General features: G+C 39.2%; 2 protein-coding genes across 4 annotated transcripts; one reads left to right on the forward strand and one right to left on the reverse strand.

Moving 5' to 3' along the window:
- Positions 1-841: 841 nt before the first annotated feature.
- On the reverse strand, positions 842-9,451 carry LOC129580691 (aromatic-L-amino-acid decarboxylase-like). 2 transcript variants are annotated; one of them, XM_055471339.1, is made up of 11 exons: positions 9,142-9,451; positions 6,769-7,402; positions 5,226-5,339; positions 3,941-4,060; positions 3,654-3,822; positions 3,409-3,518; positions 2,885-3,114; positions 2,457-2,547; positions 2,196-2,294; positions 1,806-1,907; positions 843-1,575 (listed from the first exon to the last, which is right to left on the reverse strand). In XM_055471339.1, the coding sequence occupies exons 2-11, from the start codon at positions 6,967-6,969 to the stop codon at positions 1,357-1,359; spliced, it is 1,455 nt and encodes a 484-aa protein (XP_055327314.1). In that variant the 5' UTR covers positions 6,970-7,402; positions 9,142-9,451; the 3' UTR covers positions 843-1,356. The 2 variants fall into 2 exon arrangements, with proteins under 2 accessions (XP_055327316.1, XP_055327314.1); XM_055471341.1 differs by lacking the exon at positions 9,142-9,451 and having other exon boundaries at positions 842-1,575; positions 6,769-6,992.
- On the forward strand, positions 9,167-13,319 carry LOC129580694 (uncharacterized). 2 transcript variants are annotated; one of them, XM_055471344.1, is made up of 3 exons: positions 9,167-9,368; positions 11,739-12,501; positions 12,923-13,319. In XM_055471344.1, the coding sequence occupies exons 1-3, from the start codon at positions 9,309-9,311 to the stop codon at positions 13,168-13,170; spliced, it is 1,071 nt and encodes a 356-aa protein (XP_055327319.1). In that variant the 5' UTR covers positions 9,167-9,308; the 3' UTR covers positions 13,171-13,319. The 2 variants fall into 2 exon arrangements, with proteins under 2 accessions (XP_055327319.1, XP_055327321.1); XM_055471346.1 differs by lacking the exon at positions 9,167-9,368 and adding an exon at positions 10,393-10,871.
- Positions 13,320-17,130: the final 3,811 nt, after the last annotated feature.

Below are 17,130 nucleotides of genomic sequence, written 5' to 3' on the forward strand. Positions count from 1 at the left end.
TAACTATACCGCACCCGTGAGTCATTCATTGGTGCGGCTTGGCGGCAGTGCTCCAGTGTTCCGCAGTTTCTTTTTGATGTTGTGCAACTGGATGACTCTGGTGTCCTCAGGTTTTCTTTCACAAAATATGGCCACCTTTTCTGGACGTTAAAAAAGCAGAAAGCAAATTTTGATCGTGCTTAGTGGATTTACGTGTTGAAGACGAGACAAAATCAGTATCATCGTATTCGTAGTTTGTGTAAGCCACATCGCGAAATGCTGGATGCATCCTTACCATGGTTAGTGATCCAGCTATAAGGCGCCGGTAATTAGCAAGATTACGTGGATTCCTATGACAAATTTTGACGTAAATTTTGTAAGCAAGCAGCATAAATCCATTACCACATAAACGACATAATTATAGTCATATGATTAATATCTGGAGTAGTTGTGCGTAAGAAAAAAATGAAGCCGTTAACTTGGCTGAGAGCGGTTAACTGCGATTTTTACTCCGAAATCAGAATCTTGAATTTTTATGACCTCTCATTTGAAGAGAAATGTGTAGCAGTGTTGCTTTCTTTAGGATGAGTAAGTAGTAAGTACTTTACTAAAATCTGTAGGTAATATCTGTAACTGTAAGGGTAATCGCTTGACCTGGTGTTTAATTCGTTCAAAGTGGTACTCGGGTAGTTGTTCTGCAGTTGGTAAACAAATAATACCGATTACCGGTAATTATGTACAGTAACCGTATTTAAAACCTTTCAGTGCTGTTATAATCTTTATTAACCCCCATAACTGCTAATGAAGACTTTGTTTTCCATTTATAGCAGTTTAAGATCACCGTTAGCAAAGTCAGAAAACAGCGCAGGCCGCATAATATTATGTATGTTTGCAACAAACTGATCCTGGACAAAAACTGTTCGCAACAAACTGATCCTGGACATAAACTGATCTTGGGCATTGTGAAAATAAAGCAGACTGCAGTTTGTCACCATCAGACTTCTACTCATAGCGGTCAGCCAAGTTAGTGATGCATGTATTTTTGAGTACAGTACTACTGGGTAGTACTTGAAAACATTCGTTATATGTAGAGCAAAGTTGATGGTAACAGCAGAACAAATCTACACGTACACATGAGATATTTTTAAAGTACCTTAAAAATGCGAACACTACGATAAACCAAAGCTGCGAACAGTTACAGTAACATAACAGATCAAAATTAAACCGGATATAGCACGTAATTAATTAGGGATAATTTTCGTGAAATCGTTAAGGACAACTGCGGACTTGAGAAACCCATTAGACATATGTCCGCTCATTACGAGAATGTACATATGTCTGCTCATTACGAGAATGTCTTTCATTTCGCAGTTCGCTTTAGCGCTCGGCTTTGGAGCCCACACGCTGTTCTTCCAAAATTTGGTCAGCAAATTCTTTAATCACTGTCCAAGAGTATTCGATATCATTGGAAGTGGTGCGCGAGGCACATACACAGCAGCGAATAATGAACTTATCTCGCAGTTTAGACGGAGTCAAGTAGATTTTTCCGGATTCATTAATGCGTCGAAGCAGTTTTTCGTTCAATTCATTTGGACCCTGTTGAAATTATGATTATCATTATATATAATATGATTTCTAAGGATTTTTAATATTGAAAAAACTTTTAACTGCTGCAGCATGTGAATAAAATTAGTTACTGAATGACCGTTTAAACTGAGGTTCCGGCTTGGAGTTGATCGTGACCTTACATGTTTTTGCGTGCAAGTTTAAATTATATCATAAACCACAGCTAGTTTGTGCTTGATCAGTGCACATATTATTATTACCTTCAGACGAAAGCAAGTCAATCCCATCCGTACGGGAACAGCCAACTCAAAGCGATGATCAGAAGCCAAAAGTTGTTCGAATTCCTTAGCCAAGGCGACTTGCTACAAATTATCCAAAACTTAGCATCTGATCCGTGGCTGCGTTTTAAATAAATACCACAAAAGAGTTAAGTCACACACTCAGCCGAAAAAAATCGATTCATATATTTTCATCATATTTTTAGGAAATTTCTTCCTTATTATAATATTATTTGCGCTTACAATTGACGAATATCTCTATAAGTATTTTAAACACTTTGAAACCATGCAACAATCGCTTTCGTTTGCAGCCGCATTAGAGGAGACCGGAAATCAGCTACAGATTCATATACCCGTATATACCGTACTCACTTCACGTATTTGTCGCTGGATACCTTCAACTCCGTACATGCGCATAACAAACCACAATTTCAAGGAGCGAAATCGCCGACCCAGTGGAATTTGCCAGTGCTACGGAAATGAAATATTACTGCAATAATGACTAAGAGTAAGATCCACTTATTTACTTTAATTTTGGGACATGTGGCCTGTAAAAGTTAACAACGTATGGCGCTCATTTGCAATTAAAATGCAGTACTAGTTATCATTAACGATTTTCAAAAGGTCACTAACCCGATAATCAGGAACCAAACCCTGCTTGTCGTGGCGTAGATATAATGGGTCCACATTAAACGCTTCCACTAATTCGGGGCTATTTTTTACCCTGGATCAAAAGAACGCCATGCTGACTGTCAAACGCGATTTATTAAAGGGATTAAGGATACATAACGGGATTATTAAGGGGCTTGTATACGTATACAAGCCCTTTTGCCAGTCATAATACTAAATTTAAATACTTATTGCTTACTAACCCCATAATGTAATGTATAAAAACCATATTCTTCGCGACCGGCAAACGTATCGTATTTACACTGTATATTATAGGTTGAAAACGTTCACAGTACTAATTACTAATGGATACTTCGTTTTTAGTTCGTCTTGTAATAAATTAAATAAAGCTCACACTTCCAAAAACACAGTTGCAGGAGCATCGGTCTTACCACATAGCTGAGCAATCAAAGTTGACCAGCATCCATTTATGAGGATTAAAATTGAACGAATCAGCCAATTCTACACCATCCATGTAGTGACGAAATTCCGGGCAGATGAACGCTGATCCCGCGTATGCCGCATCGACGTGCAACCACACAGATTCCCGTTGGCAAATCGGTCCGATTTCCATCAGGTTGTCGAATGCGCAGCAGGGAGTTGTTCCCAGTGTAGCTACCACCTGCCCATGCCGTTAAAGGTACTTAATTCTGCATTCGATACGTCTTTATCGATTCTTACGATTTGTTTACACAAAATATCCTCCTACATTCAAGACTACCTTTAGTTTTTGAAGGGATATCGATATCAGCCTTGAAATAAATTAAAAGTAAATCAGCGCCTCTTTACGTTTATTAATCCCATGTCATCTAAAGATTTGCTACAGCTCCTTTATATGACAATTTGCCTTTGCGCTTAATAATATTACCAGTACTAATTAACGCTAAAGGCAGCAGTTATAAAAGAAATGCCTTACGTAGAACGGAAATAATCCATTTGCTTTGTCCTGCTTTATGGTTTCCTCCAGTAACGATGCATTCATTGAGAAGTCATCATTGCTCTTAATCAAGCGGATATTAAGAGCACCTACAAGAACGCAGGAGCGTACCATCAAAATAATTATCAGCAAACCTTTTATTGTTATTGCTGTGAAAAAGAAGGGGAAACTGCCGGAAGACGTAGGAAGTCTAAATGAGCTTTTATAATTGTCATGCTCCTTACCCAACATAGCCGCCCGCTCCACAGATGAGTGAGCCTGATCTGAAGCATAGCACATCAGCTTCGACAGGATATCCATATCCGTAAAACCCGGATGGTCTTCCTTGATCTTTTTCACAGCTCGAGATTTTGCTGCAAGGAGAGCCACAACCGTAGCTTCGCTAGCAGTGCCCTGCAATTTCGTTTACCCGCTTTTATTTGTAGTTGACGACGATGAATGCACATATACCGAATATACTATTTAAGGTCACATCGTACTTTGCATGGAGAAGCCAAAACTTTTGGTTTACCTGAATGACTCCGCCACCTAGTCCACCGCCGCAGGAAAGAAATTCGTTTGGCAGTTTCAGCATTTTGCCTAACCAATCCATCATTACCACTTCCAACTCGGTACAAGACGGACTTGCAGCCTAAGAGAATGGTCAGAAATTAGAGTACCGGTACCGATATCTTTATTAAAAAAGTGGATTGTAAATACCACAATATTAGAATAGAGCCAAGAGGTACTGAAAAGGAAACTGAACGGATACCTAAATTCAGGCTATTGCTGCACCACCATGTGCAGACCAACTTCACCACGAGATAGGGATTTTTTGCCCAAATGGTAAACCTTGTTAGTAAGTATTGTAACAGTGTAACTGTATTTTCGGTTAATAAAACTTTTATGTTAACGTAAAGTACATTGTAAATCAGCGCAAAAAAACATTGTAAATCGCAGATCATCTACGGTTTATCATCTGTTTTGATATCAACATGTGAAATAAGCAATATGATTGTGACACTGTATGATCGAAGGCAACCCTCCTCCAAATAATTTGTGTTAAAACCGGCAACGGCAAAAGGAAGCAACGATGCCCCTTTTATTATAATTATCCTGTACAACAATTTGCCGTATTATGTACATATCTTATGTACTAGTATATGTTACAAAATATTAACATTGACATGTGTCACCGTATTCGCGTATATAGCTCGACAATTCCGTTGCGCTAAATAATCAAAGGGCAAAACTTTCAATAAGCATTATGGAACACACTGGATAGCTCTAAACCGATAAGTTATCCCCAATTTGCATAGTGCTAATGATATTGCCTTGTTGTAAACGTGAAGTGATTCTATCAAAAGCGGTGCCGAAGGGAATACGAATGTGGTGGATGAAAAGGTATATTATAGGCATTTATCGCTAACGTCCACAAATTATTGTCAGAATCTCTGTAATTATCGATAGTCAGCGGAACGAAAGTTACAAATACGGAAGCAATGAGGGAGAATGAAAGGGAATGCATTCCGGCACCGGCTGTCAAACATTAGGAGTATAAGGATGTAAGATCGATGGCTACCATACACTTCTGTTAGCATGCTTGATCGGCAACGCGTGCCATGAATGAACGCCTAAAGTTGATTTAAAAGTCACAACTTTGGTATTCGTTATACATCCTGTTGGTGAAAGCGATCTATAATCGTTAAAAAGTCATGAAGTATTTGCAGAATATGTGGTTAGCATATGAAGTAATGAATATTTACTACCTTGTTGCCTGTAGAAAATTTATTTATCCATGTAGATGCTATGCCTACCCATGTAAATCCAACACACCCGATCGCATCACTCAGAATGTCAGCCAGGATTGCGGGATATGAATTAGCTGTTGGGAAAAAAGCGTTGAAGCGTGGACTGTGCCAGTGTGTGACCTGCAAGGAATCTCGAAACAATAAATATCTCAGTTCTGCTAGCTGTTGTCTGTGGAGGCTGTTAATTTTGTTAACTACGCTCGATTTAGTAAAGATTAAATAAAACGTTTTAGTCAGATCGATTATTTTTTATTTAATGCAGATTTTAACTTCTAGCGATAGAAAACTACCCAAAATTTAGCTTAGGTAATCCAGTCCATATGCACCGAGAGTTAATTTCATTGTCAAGTTAACTGAGTTGATATTGTACACAACCTCACGAGTCAGCCCTTCAACAATAATACATAATTTAACAACAAGAGCGACGGGCTTTATTCAAACGGACAGTAAACTCTTACGCGACGTAGTTATATTTATTAATTTTGTTGACCGGTTGATAGGATCTTACAATTGCTTTTAACTTCATGTAAAAACATCGCTTTATTGATACTTTAAAAAAGGTTTTTCGCCGTTTTCATTATGATAGCCAGTAAAGATTTGACAAAAGAGCTCATTAATTTCACTATTACGTTGGATATTACGCAAAAATTGTGGTGTGCTTAAATTGAGTTATATAGAATAACCATATATGTTTAGTGATATTATGATCATTAACATATGCATTGCAGGGCAAATTGTGATATTTCAGTGGTATGTCATATTTGATTTTTTTTGTATCTCGTATGATATTGTAAGCTCGTAACATCGCATGTGAAAAACAGTCAGGATTACTCAAAGTATTATGAATATGTACTATTTCCTGTAGATGCATATATGTACGGTACAGAGTACAAATATAATATACAGATAGATGGAGCTATTTGGTATACGAATGCACCCGTAAGGTGGATCATAATTAAATAAACAACAGAACATCCATCTCGCGCATCGCATCATGGGCAAATATTTGCGGTCCATCGTATAAGTAATAAAGACAAATAGACCTTCGTTAATTTTGGTGAATAAGCAGCAATAATAAACTGAAAGACCTAATCCCAAAAGATACAGGTGATAGAGCAGAGTTAAAACGATATACAGAGTACAATCAATTAGCACGATCGAATCCACAATGTGACAAAGCGTTTAATTTCTTCCATACTCTTGACTAAGCGAACACCGCTGTTATCTGAGCTAACAATACGCTCCAACTCTTATGATGACAAGTTACGATGTTATTTTATCAAGCCAATGTAATAAACAAAACAAAAAATTAAACAAAACAGCAAATGCAGTAAATCAGAAAGCCATCCAGTGTTATGTGATTTTATTGTTTATAAAGTACCGTAATCAAGAAAACCCGATGCATTTAAGATTATTTCACTTCGGCATAATTAAAATAATATTAACTAAGTACATAAATTTAAATTTTTTTTTGCAACATCAAAATTATTATTCATTTTAATCGGTAAGCAATATATCTATATATTCACAGGCAAGTCACGATACGTACCCCGGGCATGATGACGCGCTCAATGTCGTTGAATACAGCTTCCCATGATTCCCCTTTGTCCGGTGCGTCTGCGGGTATCAGTTCCCGCATAAAGCCAGGCTTCACAGTTGGAAATACCCTTCTATCTCGAATATTTTCGAGATATTGGATGACATAGTCTATCATCTGACGGCCTGCTACGGCGAACTTTTCACTTTCCATTACTAGGTTGACGTTGACCGTGACCTTTTACAATTAGGAATAGAGAAAAGTCGAGCAAAGTGAAAGGTCACACTGTCAAAGCGTTGCAAGTATTACTGATGCAGCGAAACAGATGCGCGAAGAGCGACTATATTTCCTTGGGAATTTGCGAAGAGGTATGCGATTACCTTAACGTCCAGAATATTTTGTTATGGGCCATGCGCCACCGTACTTTTCATATTGTTGAACTGCACTTCGTTCAGCATTCACTTTATATATCTATATCCCGTCCGCTGAATGAGCATAAGTTGAATCGCCCTTGATAGAGGCAAGCAGTCCAATGGGGGGTGGATACGGGATAACAGATTCCGGTTTTAAGAGCTGTATGGTAGCCGCAACGTTCCATCGATTTTCGTTGTTACAGGTGGCACAACGGGAAGTGGGAAGTGTACAACTGTACATGTACAGTATAGCCATGGCAAAATAAATGGTATGCCATGGTATATCTGGTAGCTGTACAGCACTGCGGCAGTAATTTAATACGATATTCTTGTACCTTTTATAAGTTATAACTGCAGTCTTTGCATATATATATATACTTACGCAAATCGAGATATGGTAACGTTGCTGTATTCTTATAATCGCTACTATACTTTTTGTATAATTGCTATGACATTTTTCTACCCTAAATAAATGCCTTAAACGTTTTGTAAGTATTTGCACTTCCGTATCGTGTTATGAGCGTCTTCTGATCGAGCTAGCCTTTAATTTTTTATCATAAATTTATAGTTATGTGAAACATCGCTTACTTTCTTGGGCAGATGTAAGGGCCGAAGCCTTTAAAAGCTACGTACCAGAATTTAATGCAGGTGCCTTACTTTATTCCGGAATTTTCTGTATGAGTATTGCAAAGACATAGATGTAATACTTGAGGATATGGCAGAATCTGACATTATACTGACCACAGTGACCAGTGACTACGGATCAGTGAATCAAAGTTTTCTGGTCTACTGTGCTTATATAGTATTAATTTTACTAATTGACAGGATTGACACAAAGCCACATTAATTAATTTACGTGCCACTTCGTCAGCGTACGCTGATATTACCACCAAAATCACAACAACCAGCTCATAAATACACCAAAATATATAAATATTTTATTAGATATTCTTGGCCAGTCACGGCTCTTTAGTGATAGTGAATTAATGACAGCAATTAGTGACATTCTTGTGCAAAACGTCCATACACTTCTATGAAAGTCCGAGAAAGCTTTCGCACTTACTGTTGAAAAATATTTACAGTATCTGTTTTGCATCAAGCGCTTGTAAAGAAATGTGGTACGCCGCTGTTTACCTGGGCCGTTTACCCAGACACAGGGAAATCGAAGTAGCAGGTCATGGAGCATTGGTTCCAGTTCTAATACTCTTACAAGCTCTAGCGAGGTTCTGCAGCGAGTATACCTCACTGCAAAGGTTACGATGGTATTTCCCTTAAAACGGTCTACCGTGATGCACCGTGAAACCAGTATTTATTGTTCTGTACAGCTTGTACGCTAAAATTATTGTTTAGCCCAACTCGATCTGTGTGTTAGATCGAGATAAACTAAATATTTGTTCTCATCATTGATATCACTTTTAAATTCATATTAGCAGATAAAATGCTTAACTGCGGCCACTGTATGCGTTTGGAAGAAGGCTTTGTTTACTTGGTAAGTTTAGGCAGGCAGGGTTACAAATTGCAAAAGGTCTTGTCAGGTCGCTGTTAAGTTTTCACATTTTATATTTCTGTGAACAAATTAGCACATCAACCTGAACGCTAGCTAATATATTACATTGCTTTAGTATTTAACAATTGATAGCCTATAAAGGCTCGTTAAAATTTATCGGAATATTGGTAATAAAATAACAACTTCATATCTGCCCGGACCCAAGCTTCATATTGCATTTTTGATTGCTATGATTCTGGCATTACCACACAATTTTGAGTTAGCATAAATAAACCACACCTTCCCGAAGCATTGATAGTGATAACTAAACGGCGCCGTAAATATTTATTGGTTATTTTTCTCACAAAGTATTCTTGTCTACAACAATTATCATCACAGGCTTTCACAGGGTACATGATAACTAAATTTCTCTAGCATGCATAAATGTATTTAGTATTTGCATATGTCTGTTTAGTGTTTACATACGTTTTACAGAAGCAGCCGATGCCACTTCGCCATACAATCCTCGAAGGAGTGCCGTCTCCGGATCGTCATAATATCAACGTATCAAAATGTCGGGAGTCGCGTTTTTCTATTGTTAGAACATTAATGCTTGGACAGATAAATTCACATGGACAATCGGTAACAGGCAAATGTTATCTTTTTCCGCTGCCCGGCGCGTCGGCGAACAGGCGACACTGACTGCACGACAAGTAAGCGTATGCGGTTTTAAATCATATCGTGGAAATTGGTGAACTAAAGTCCGCGGATTTATAAAAGGTATTATAATTAAGACTGCCGTTCCGTCGCATCGTAAATAGCTGCATGAATAATCTGTACATGCTCATGGAATCAGCCAAACAACATAGTGTGATTCGCTAACAAAGTACAGTAACCTAAGTTTTCGCCGGGTTATAGGTGCAGAAGCACTCCTCTAGATGCACATAAATTTAGGTAATCTAACTGGTTTTGTAATTTCCCAGCAAACACTCTAATTAATTAATAAATTTTATTCTGATAATGATTAACTGGATTTTCCAGCGCAAAAAAGCGCAAATTTTTTTTAGTTTGCTCTGAATCTAACTGAAATTTTGTTTGTAGGTGCAATATTAAATAAAGTAAAAGCCAATTAAAGATTAGTAAACTGTTTCGTAACTTTCAGTAATCGTCAGCTTTATTCAGTGCACGATTTATTTCTTTGTAGTGAAGAGCAACAATAACTGTTACTGCGGTATGCATGCAGTATAATACAATGTATCGTAGATTGATTTGGGGCTGATTTTGGGCTCACCGACCTTTATTAATTATATTTTCTGATTACTGCTTTCTGGAATTTTTCGTAAGTTTAAGTGCAGTCATTCGTCGCTCTCGTAATTTCATAAAGCTCTTGAGTAAAAGTAACTGCGCAAAAGTGAAACTTTCAAGCTCATGAGCAATCATACTGTTTTGATTTAATTTATTGTAATAGTTTGTAGCATTTCGCTCAAAGCACAAAGCACGTATTATTGTACGATACGATTACACTTTACAGTACCTGTCTGACGGCGTTCGGACAGTCTGGCGCGTGGAAAGAACGTTCGACGTTGATACATTTTTGGCAACAAAGTCTACGGTTTATCAGCTTGGAGCTCGACAGTCGACTTGGCTCTAGCGTAATCAATAAGCCCTCCCAACCTTATTCCGCCAATGAAACCCGCCCGGTTTTGATTACGTAGTTTGCCGGTGGAATTTAACAAGTATTAAATTTCCAGTCAGCGTAAATTCATCAACAATCCTTACAGCAGGTATCTGCTGTATCTGAAAGTACTTAAGCAACAGTTTCTGGAGAACTCGGAAGTGAAAGCAAACCGTGGAAGTTTTGGTTATTTATAGTTAATAATAAATAATACTCTTACCACTGATTCACTGTTATTTATAACCATCTTGCTAATTAGCACTTGATTTGCATTCTTGTTGCAACTGTGATCTGTTGGTTTGTGGTTTGCCGGTAAAGCACGTGGTGCTGTGATATTGCTGTAAAGTAGTTTGGTTTGGCTAGCGTCGCACTTTGTCGGCAACACCGCCGGAAGTCAAAAGTTGGCACAAACTGGCGATCGCCTTTTATAAGTTGATACATTTGTGAACTTTGCATGCGTGCGAGGCGGCAACGCTAAGTTGTTGCTCCAACAGTATAATGCCTGTTATCCTCACAAATTGGTGATAATATCATCATGTCGGTAAGAAAATCGAAACGATGATTCTGCTTTAAATTTTTGGTTTTGCCTGCGTTGCTCATCATTGTAGTGCAAGCGGTTTCCGTAAAACCGACTGCCACAGAATTATATAGATATGTATTAATGTGTATATAGCTTATTACGCTACTGCCCACTGTAAAATCGTTCACGCGAAATAATTTTTGAATTTCTGTTTTCTTTCTTTACAAGCAGACTGAAGCATTTACCAATCGCAAGATCAGTGAGAGATTTTCAGCGAATTTCTTACTGACCCATTGCTTTTTGTGAGAATTTTTGTTTCGGTCACAACACTATCACACAGCTCTGATAGTACTGTAGTATTTTATGCACTGAATTATTTAATTTATTTGAATGCGTTTAAAGCGAGAGGTATTACTGATTACATTATTAATGTGGAAAGATTCGAAACCAGCCGGACGTCCGTTTCAGGACGTCTAGTCGTCTACGAGCGTTGAGCAGCACGTAGTTGTAGTAGGACCTCAACTTGTAAGTAGGTAGTCTGTCTACAAAAGTAACATTCGCCGTTGGAAAGTTGGTTTTCATTTCATTTAGGCGTGGGACGGCACTAGTAATTTAACGCTCAGGGAGACGGCTAGGAGGACTTGTCGTATCTTTCCTGGGGGTCGGGTTACTTTAAAAACTGTTCGAGCCAAATCCTTAAGTACTGTACTGTAAATTGTAAACTGTAAACTATAGAAGTATAGGTACGTATTGATGGTATTGCATCAGACAGCTGCGAACGTTCTTGTATTCTGGACATTTTTCCATATGATTTTAAATCTAGTACGACTGTGCGGGTGCTGACTTAAGAAGCCTGACTTCTCTTATGTTTTGCGAATTTTTTTGCAGTTTAATGTGTTTGGAGATCCTTTTATCTGCCATTATTCCAAAACAGAAGCACTGCAGGACGCTGGATCTGAAGTCCCCTTTTCGGCCTTTGCTCAGGGTTTTTCTGGATATTTTTCCTTTCATCAAGTAGATCCGCAGTGGAATTCAAGAGCTTGCCCGTCGGAACCCATTTCACCTTCTGTTTCGCGCTCTGATTCCTGCTGCTCCACGCCGTCCGTGGACGACAGCTTTTTCAAAGCAGAGCAGTCGTTTTACCCTTGGCACTGCCCGCGTGAAGAAATATCCCTCCCGAATCCGATCAAGGCTGAACCCACAGAAGAATACTATCCACCGAACAGCCACTTGTCTGCCGATTCCTCATCGTTTTCGAACGATTTATTCACCGAGAGGAATAACCTTATTCCAGAGTGTGATTTGGAAGAACGCTATCAGGATTTTATGCAGTTTCTGAAAGAAACGACTGATTTAAATGGTTTAGAAATCGACAGTATGCCATATGAAAGTCTTGAAGAATACTCCTCTGAATCAGCAAGCATGAAAAAGAGAAATTCGCAGAAACCGAGGAAGGCAGGTAGTTCACCGCGGGCATCTTCGGGACAACAGACTTCGCCAGTTGCATCCAGGAACGCACTTCAGCGGAAGAGAAAATCAAACGGGAACGACACCCGGTTTGAGCAGTCGCGCAACTCGAGTTCGTTGTCCGGAGATGACGACAGCTCGGCTACGAGCAGCAAACGCTCCAAAGGTCTCTCGTCGGAAGAATGTAAGCATAGAAGTACAAACAATTTATTTTGTGCACATATATGTATATTATCTAATGTATAATATTTAATTTTGTTCCATGCTTTCATTTCGTTGTGAAATGAAAGCATGTCGCGTTTGGTTTTGTTCTTGAAGTAAATATTAAACAATGTATTATTTTGTTTCTATAGCATTAGTTGTGAACATATTATAATCGTATCATAATTTTGCGCTACAATTGTAAGTGATAAATTACAAAAAATTATTTCTAGAGTTGAAAGTAAAAAATTACAATATCGTAAAAATAATACAATATAGCAAAAACATTAATTGGCTCGTTCTGAAGTGGAGAACGACAGTGGGCAATTCTGTGGAATTGTTCCAGATATTTGTGCGTGTAATGTTTGCTGGTCAGACATTACAGTACACTGTATTCGTTGCAGCATATGCTCAAAGGCGCGAGAAGAATAATACCGCTGTACGAAAAAGTCGCGAAAAGAAGCGCCAGGAAAACCAGCGCTTCCTCGAAGAACACGAGAAGCTGAAAAAAGAAATCGAAACGATAAAGACTCAAAATGACCAGTTGCAGACGGTGTTAGCGGAAGTGGAAGATGGTTTACTGGATACAGGAAAATCGAAGGAGGAATTAACGGCACTGGTCCAAAGCGCTAAAAAACAGCTACTTCAATGAAAGAGTTGATCATAATTATTTACCTGTTTCCTTTACAAAACGAGGACTGTGCATGTTTGTTCCGTCTTCGTTTAATTAAATGATGGTTTTATTTTTTACCAAAGTTTAGGTGTTAGCTGAATTAGTATGAACCCTGAAGATATACAATATGAAGGCGCGGATTGCGCGAATAAATAAGATGAATAATTCAATGCAGAGAAATAACTGTTTTCAAATTCTGATGTCTCTGGACTGCCAGGACAACCCTAGACAGGGCTCATGAGGACCGGCTTTCGACTTAGCTCTACAGAACGAATCCTTCGCACCACAACAGTAAACAACTAATTAACTACTCGTATCATTCAAAATTTCAGATTATTTGCCCAGTTGCAAAACAGTAGCTGTGTAATTTACTGTTAAACACAAATTATCTGCCTGCCCATTTTACCATCGCGATTCGCTCTCTCAGCGCGCTGTTTCGAAATTCACTGTACAGGTAAGGTACCATTAGGCATTAGCCTTGCAGTGGCTGTCTGGAAATACTACTGACGGAATCAAACACTCCCGCTTGACAATCAAATTACCAGAAAATTTTCCGACTTTCAATTGGTTTTCTGTTGTTTGCATTCAGCAACGCAAATTAACAGGAAATTACTTTTAGAAAACATAAGTAGCCATTTTAAAATATTGTAATATTTCTTAATTTTCTTTCGTCGCTCGTTTAGCAGAAGATGTAAAGTATGTAGGTTGCCTCGCTTGCTGCTCCACGAGCTCCATAGCGCGCAGCTCGGCGTCGCCTGCGGCTCCGCCTTCTATGAAAAACGAAGGAAATTATTGGGTTTCGCAAAATCTCTCGTTCTCAATCATGAAGCATTCCCTTTGGATGACGCGCCTAACGACCGCTAAGCAACTACCTATTATGCAGTCACTCAAATAAAACTTGTTAGCTATACTTCTAATGTCTTCTATGGCTTTGCTGCAGTTAATTTAACGAAGCTCGTGTAGGATATGCAGCTGCCAGGTTGCTGTCCTAGACCATAAACATACAATATCATCCTCCCTAAACATGCAGTACCATCGTTTTCGGGCATCTTGTTCCACAGAAAACAAATTAACAGTACTCAACTTGCGAGTCGCAAGTCATTGCAAATTTTGCGGCTTCAACGGTATATCAGTACCAATGGCAACCGCCCGTGGAGACGTTGCAACTTTAAACTGGTCAAACCACTGCGAACGGCAGCTCATTGAGAAACAGTTTTGAGCAGTTCCGTACAGTACTCGCAGACTTTGTTAGGTCTTCTTTCCTACCCACATCTCACTGTTTCTGACGCCATTTGCTTATGAAAAATTCATGATTTCATTCAAGAATCAATACTACGGAATAATACGTGGTCCTGATTCAAGAACTTTCCTCCCATCCCAGCAAAGTTGACCAAAACGCGTTTTAGCTGTCGAGACAGTGGTGGGGTGGTCAGTTTTGCAGTGGTGGATTTTCAACTTTTCCTATTGGCTTTCTATGTTAAAGTTTTTGAACTTTTCCTTCAAACCTTTGTTTTTCTCTAAAAACTGACTTGTGATGGCAAATCTACACACCATGGGCTATCGAATGATACGTAGAGATGGAATTTTGATTCAATGGATCGGGCTGACGAACTCGACAGAGTGGGAATTTCGTTAAGGCTTACGCGATTATTATATAGTGATAATTTGATGTGTTGCGCCAGATTTTGTTAAAATTTGGGTATTTACGATTAGATCCTCGTACAACATACGACAAAGTTCGTAACGGGATAGCAACCATTACCAGTTACCCTAAAGAGTTTATCCGGCAAGGGCTGTCTATTCAAATACATCAAGAAAACGCAGTGTACTGTATGTAATGAGAACGATTCCCAAGCAAGATGTAAGCGTGTAAACTGTAAGCGTAGTACAATACAAGGTTTCTTGCTGTGGAACAAAATCGTTTAATTAAAACTCTCAATAATTTATTGAGGTTTTTACCGGCTTGTGAACTTGTGGCACTACTTGTACCCTGTCATGTTTGCGGTATTTCTTAACCTTAAAACTTGTTAAAATACCATATCATGATATGGTATTGTAGTCCGATTAAAAAGACGTTCAAGATGAAATGTATGTACAGTATTGTAGTCCGATTAAAAAGACGTTCAAGATGAAATGTAAATACTTAAGTACTTAATTTTCGCACACTGTATCAGAATACTTACAAGAAGTCTTGTACATATTGAACATAATACAATACATACAGTACCACAACCGCGTTACACACACAATACAGTACATACCGCACCAGGCCACCAGCCCACAGCAGCATCGCTAAAATTTAATACTTAACTCTAAATTTTCGTGTCAATTGGCAGTGTTTCAAGTATTCTGCAGACTGCAGTATTTAATATATAATTTTGGTAAAGACTCCGCACGCCACCTTAATTTGCTTCTTTCAGTTCTTTGTATAGATATTGTGCTACCTTTTGTTTCTTATACAGGTATGTGTACAGTTGTAACACCTCACCTTGCAACACCATCGACTCCGCATACCACCTGAATTATTAGTATTATGATACCTATTTTAATATTTCTGATAAACATTCAGTGAACAAACTCTTTAGTAAATGATCATTGTATACTTCTACCGCTATCGATTAAACATCAGAAAACAGAAGCAATCGCATAGCATCAGCAGACAGCGGAAACAGGCGGCCGAAATTTCGGTGATTTCGATTTCAGAAATGTCTCACAATTTTTCGCCGCCGAATCACAGAGAACATTAATTATGATCTAAGTGAGCCAAGGCTGGGGCCGTTCCCAGGATGGATGCCGCGTTTGCGCGATGAATAGTTATTTCGATGCTGAACCTCTGGCGCAGATACTCCGCTAATTGCACGTATCCCGCCTGTTTTTTCTGCGAAGCGGGACGACAGCGTTCCGATGTAAAGGGTAGATCCGAGCAAAAGTCTACGGGAGATTTGATAGGTATGGGAGGGGTCAGGGACTCGGCGCGTCATCAAGATGGGTTGTACTTGTTATAGGCTGTGATTGGTTGTTACATAGCTTATGGTTAGAATATTCCACTCGATTTTTCCCTCCTTACTTTATTGTTTTATTAATTTTTTTAGTTCTTTTTTATTTTTTTATTTTTTTTATTTTTTTTATTTTTTTATTTTTTTAATATTTTTTTATTTTCTTATTTTTTTACTTCTGTTATTTGTTTTACTTATCTAGCTGAACAGCCCGCTCGCATATTGCCAACTTGGTTGGCAAAGCTCCTCTGTGATTTTGCCATATCATCTTGCCCAATTCATTGATCAGCCGGGAGGCTTCCGGTCGGAGTGGTCCCAGTGTGTCCACGCCCACCGCACCGAACAGGTAGTCCTGGTACTTCGCGGTTTTGTTCCGGCCTGCGCCGCTGCTGCGCCAGCTTGCGTGGATGTTGCTGCGATATGTGGTAAGGATCATAAGGTCATCGTACACACACATGGCACATCCCATGTTAACATTTTGCTTCGTTCCCATGACACTAAAGTCACCGTCAGGGCGTTGGCCGTTGGTTCGCGAAACTCCCAAAGGCTCGCTGAGGCGAAGGCTCGTTTAACTGTGGCGTTAATTAAGCTGCTATGCCTGGACTTCCGGCCCCGACTTTTCTTGCAGCTCAGGCCGTGATAACCTCGAGCCTCCACCCATTCATTGCAGATGCATCGGTGCGGACTTACGATCAGTGCTCCCAGGCGCAGGCCAACAGCAATCCGTACGTGCGGAAGTGCGGAACTGCGGATCCGTTCAGTTGGAAGATGCAATGCTGTAGCGATAGTATTTGCGAACGATAAGACCGCCAGTTATGATTCATTCCATCGCGTTATGAATTTGTAACCGACTTTTCTTGCAGCTCAGGCCGTGATAACCTCGAGCCTCCACCCATTCATTGCAGATGCATCGGTGCGGACTTACGATCAGTGCTCCCAGGCG

Source organism: Paramacrobiotus metropolitanus, unplaced genomic scaffold, assembly GCF_019649055.1.
Source record: "Paramacrobiotus metropolitanus isolate TYO unplaced genomic scaffold, Prichtersi_v1.0 Parri_scaffold0000004, whole genome shotgun sequence".
NCBI classification, from domain to species: Eukaryota; Metazoa; Tardigrada; class Eutardigrada; order Parachela; family Macrobiotidae; genus Paramacrobiotus; species Paramacrobiotus metropolitanus.

Coding starts and splice junctions, on each gene's coding strand:
- LOC129580691 (XM_055471341.1), bottom strand. CDS start 6,969: ATGGAAAGTGAAAAGTTCGCCGTAGCAGGCCGTCAGATGATAGACTAT. Junction 4,061..5,225: donor GGTGTGTTGGATTTACATGG/GTAGGCATAGCA, acceptor CCATTCTCTTAG/GCTGCAAGTCCGTCTTGTAC. Junction 2,295..2,456: donor GTTTGGTTCCTGATTATCGG/GTTAGTGACCTT, acceptor TCATTTCCGTAG/CACTGGCAAATTCCACTGGG.
- LOC129580694 (XM_055471344.1), top strand. CDS start 9,309: ATGTTATCTTTTTCCGCTGCCCGGCGCGTCGGCGAACAGGCGACACTG. Junction 9,369..11,738: donor CGACACTGACTGCACGACAA/GTAAGCGTATGC, acceptor ATTTTTTTGCAG/TTTAATGTGTTTGGAGATCC. Junction 12,502..12,922: donor AGGTCTCTCGTCGGAAGAAT/GTAAGCATAGAA, acceptor TATTCGTTGCAG/CATATGCTCAAAGGCGCGAG.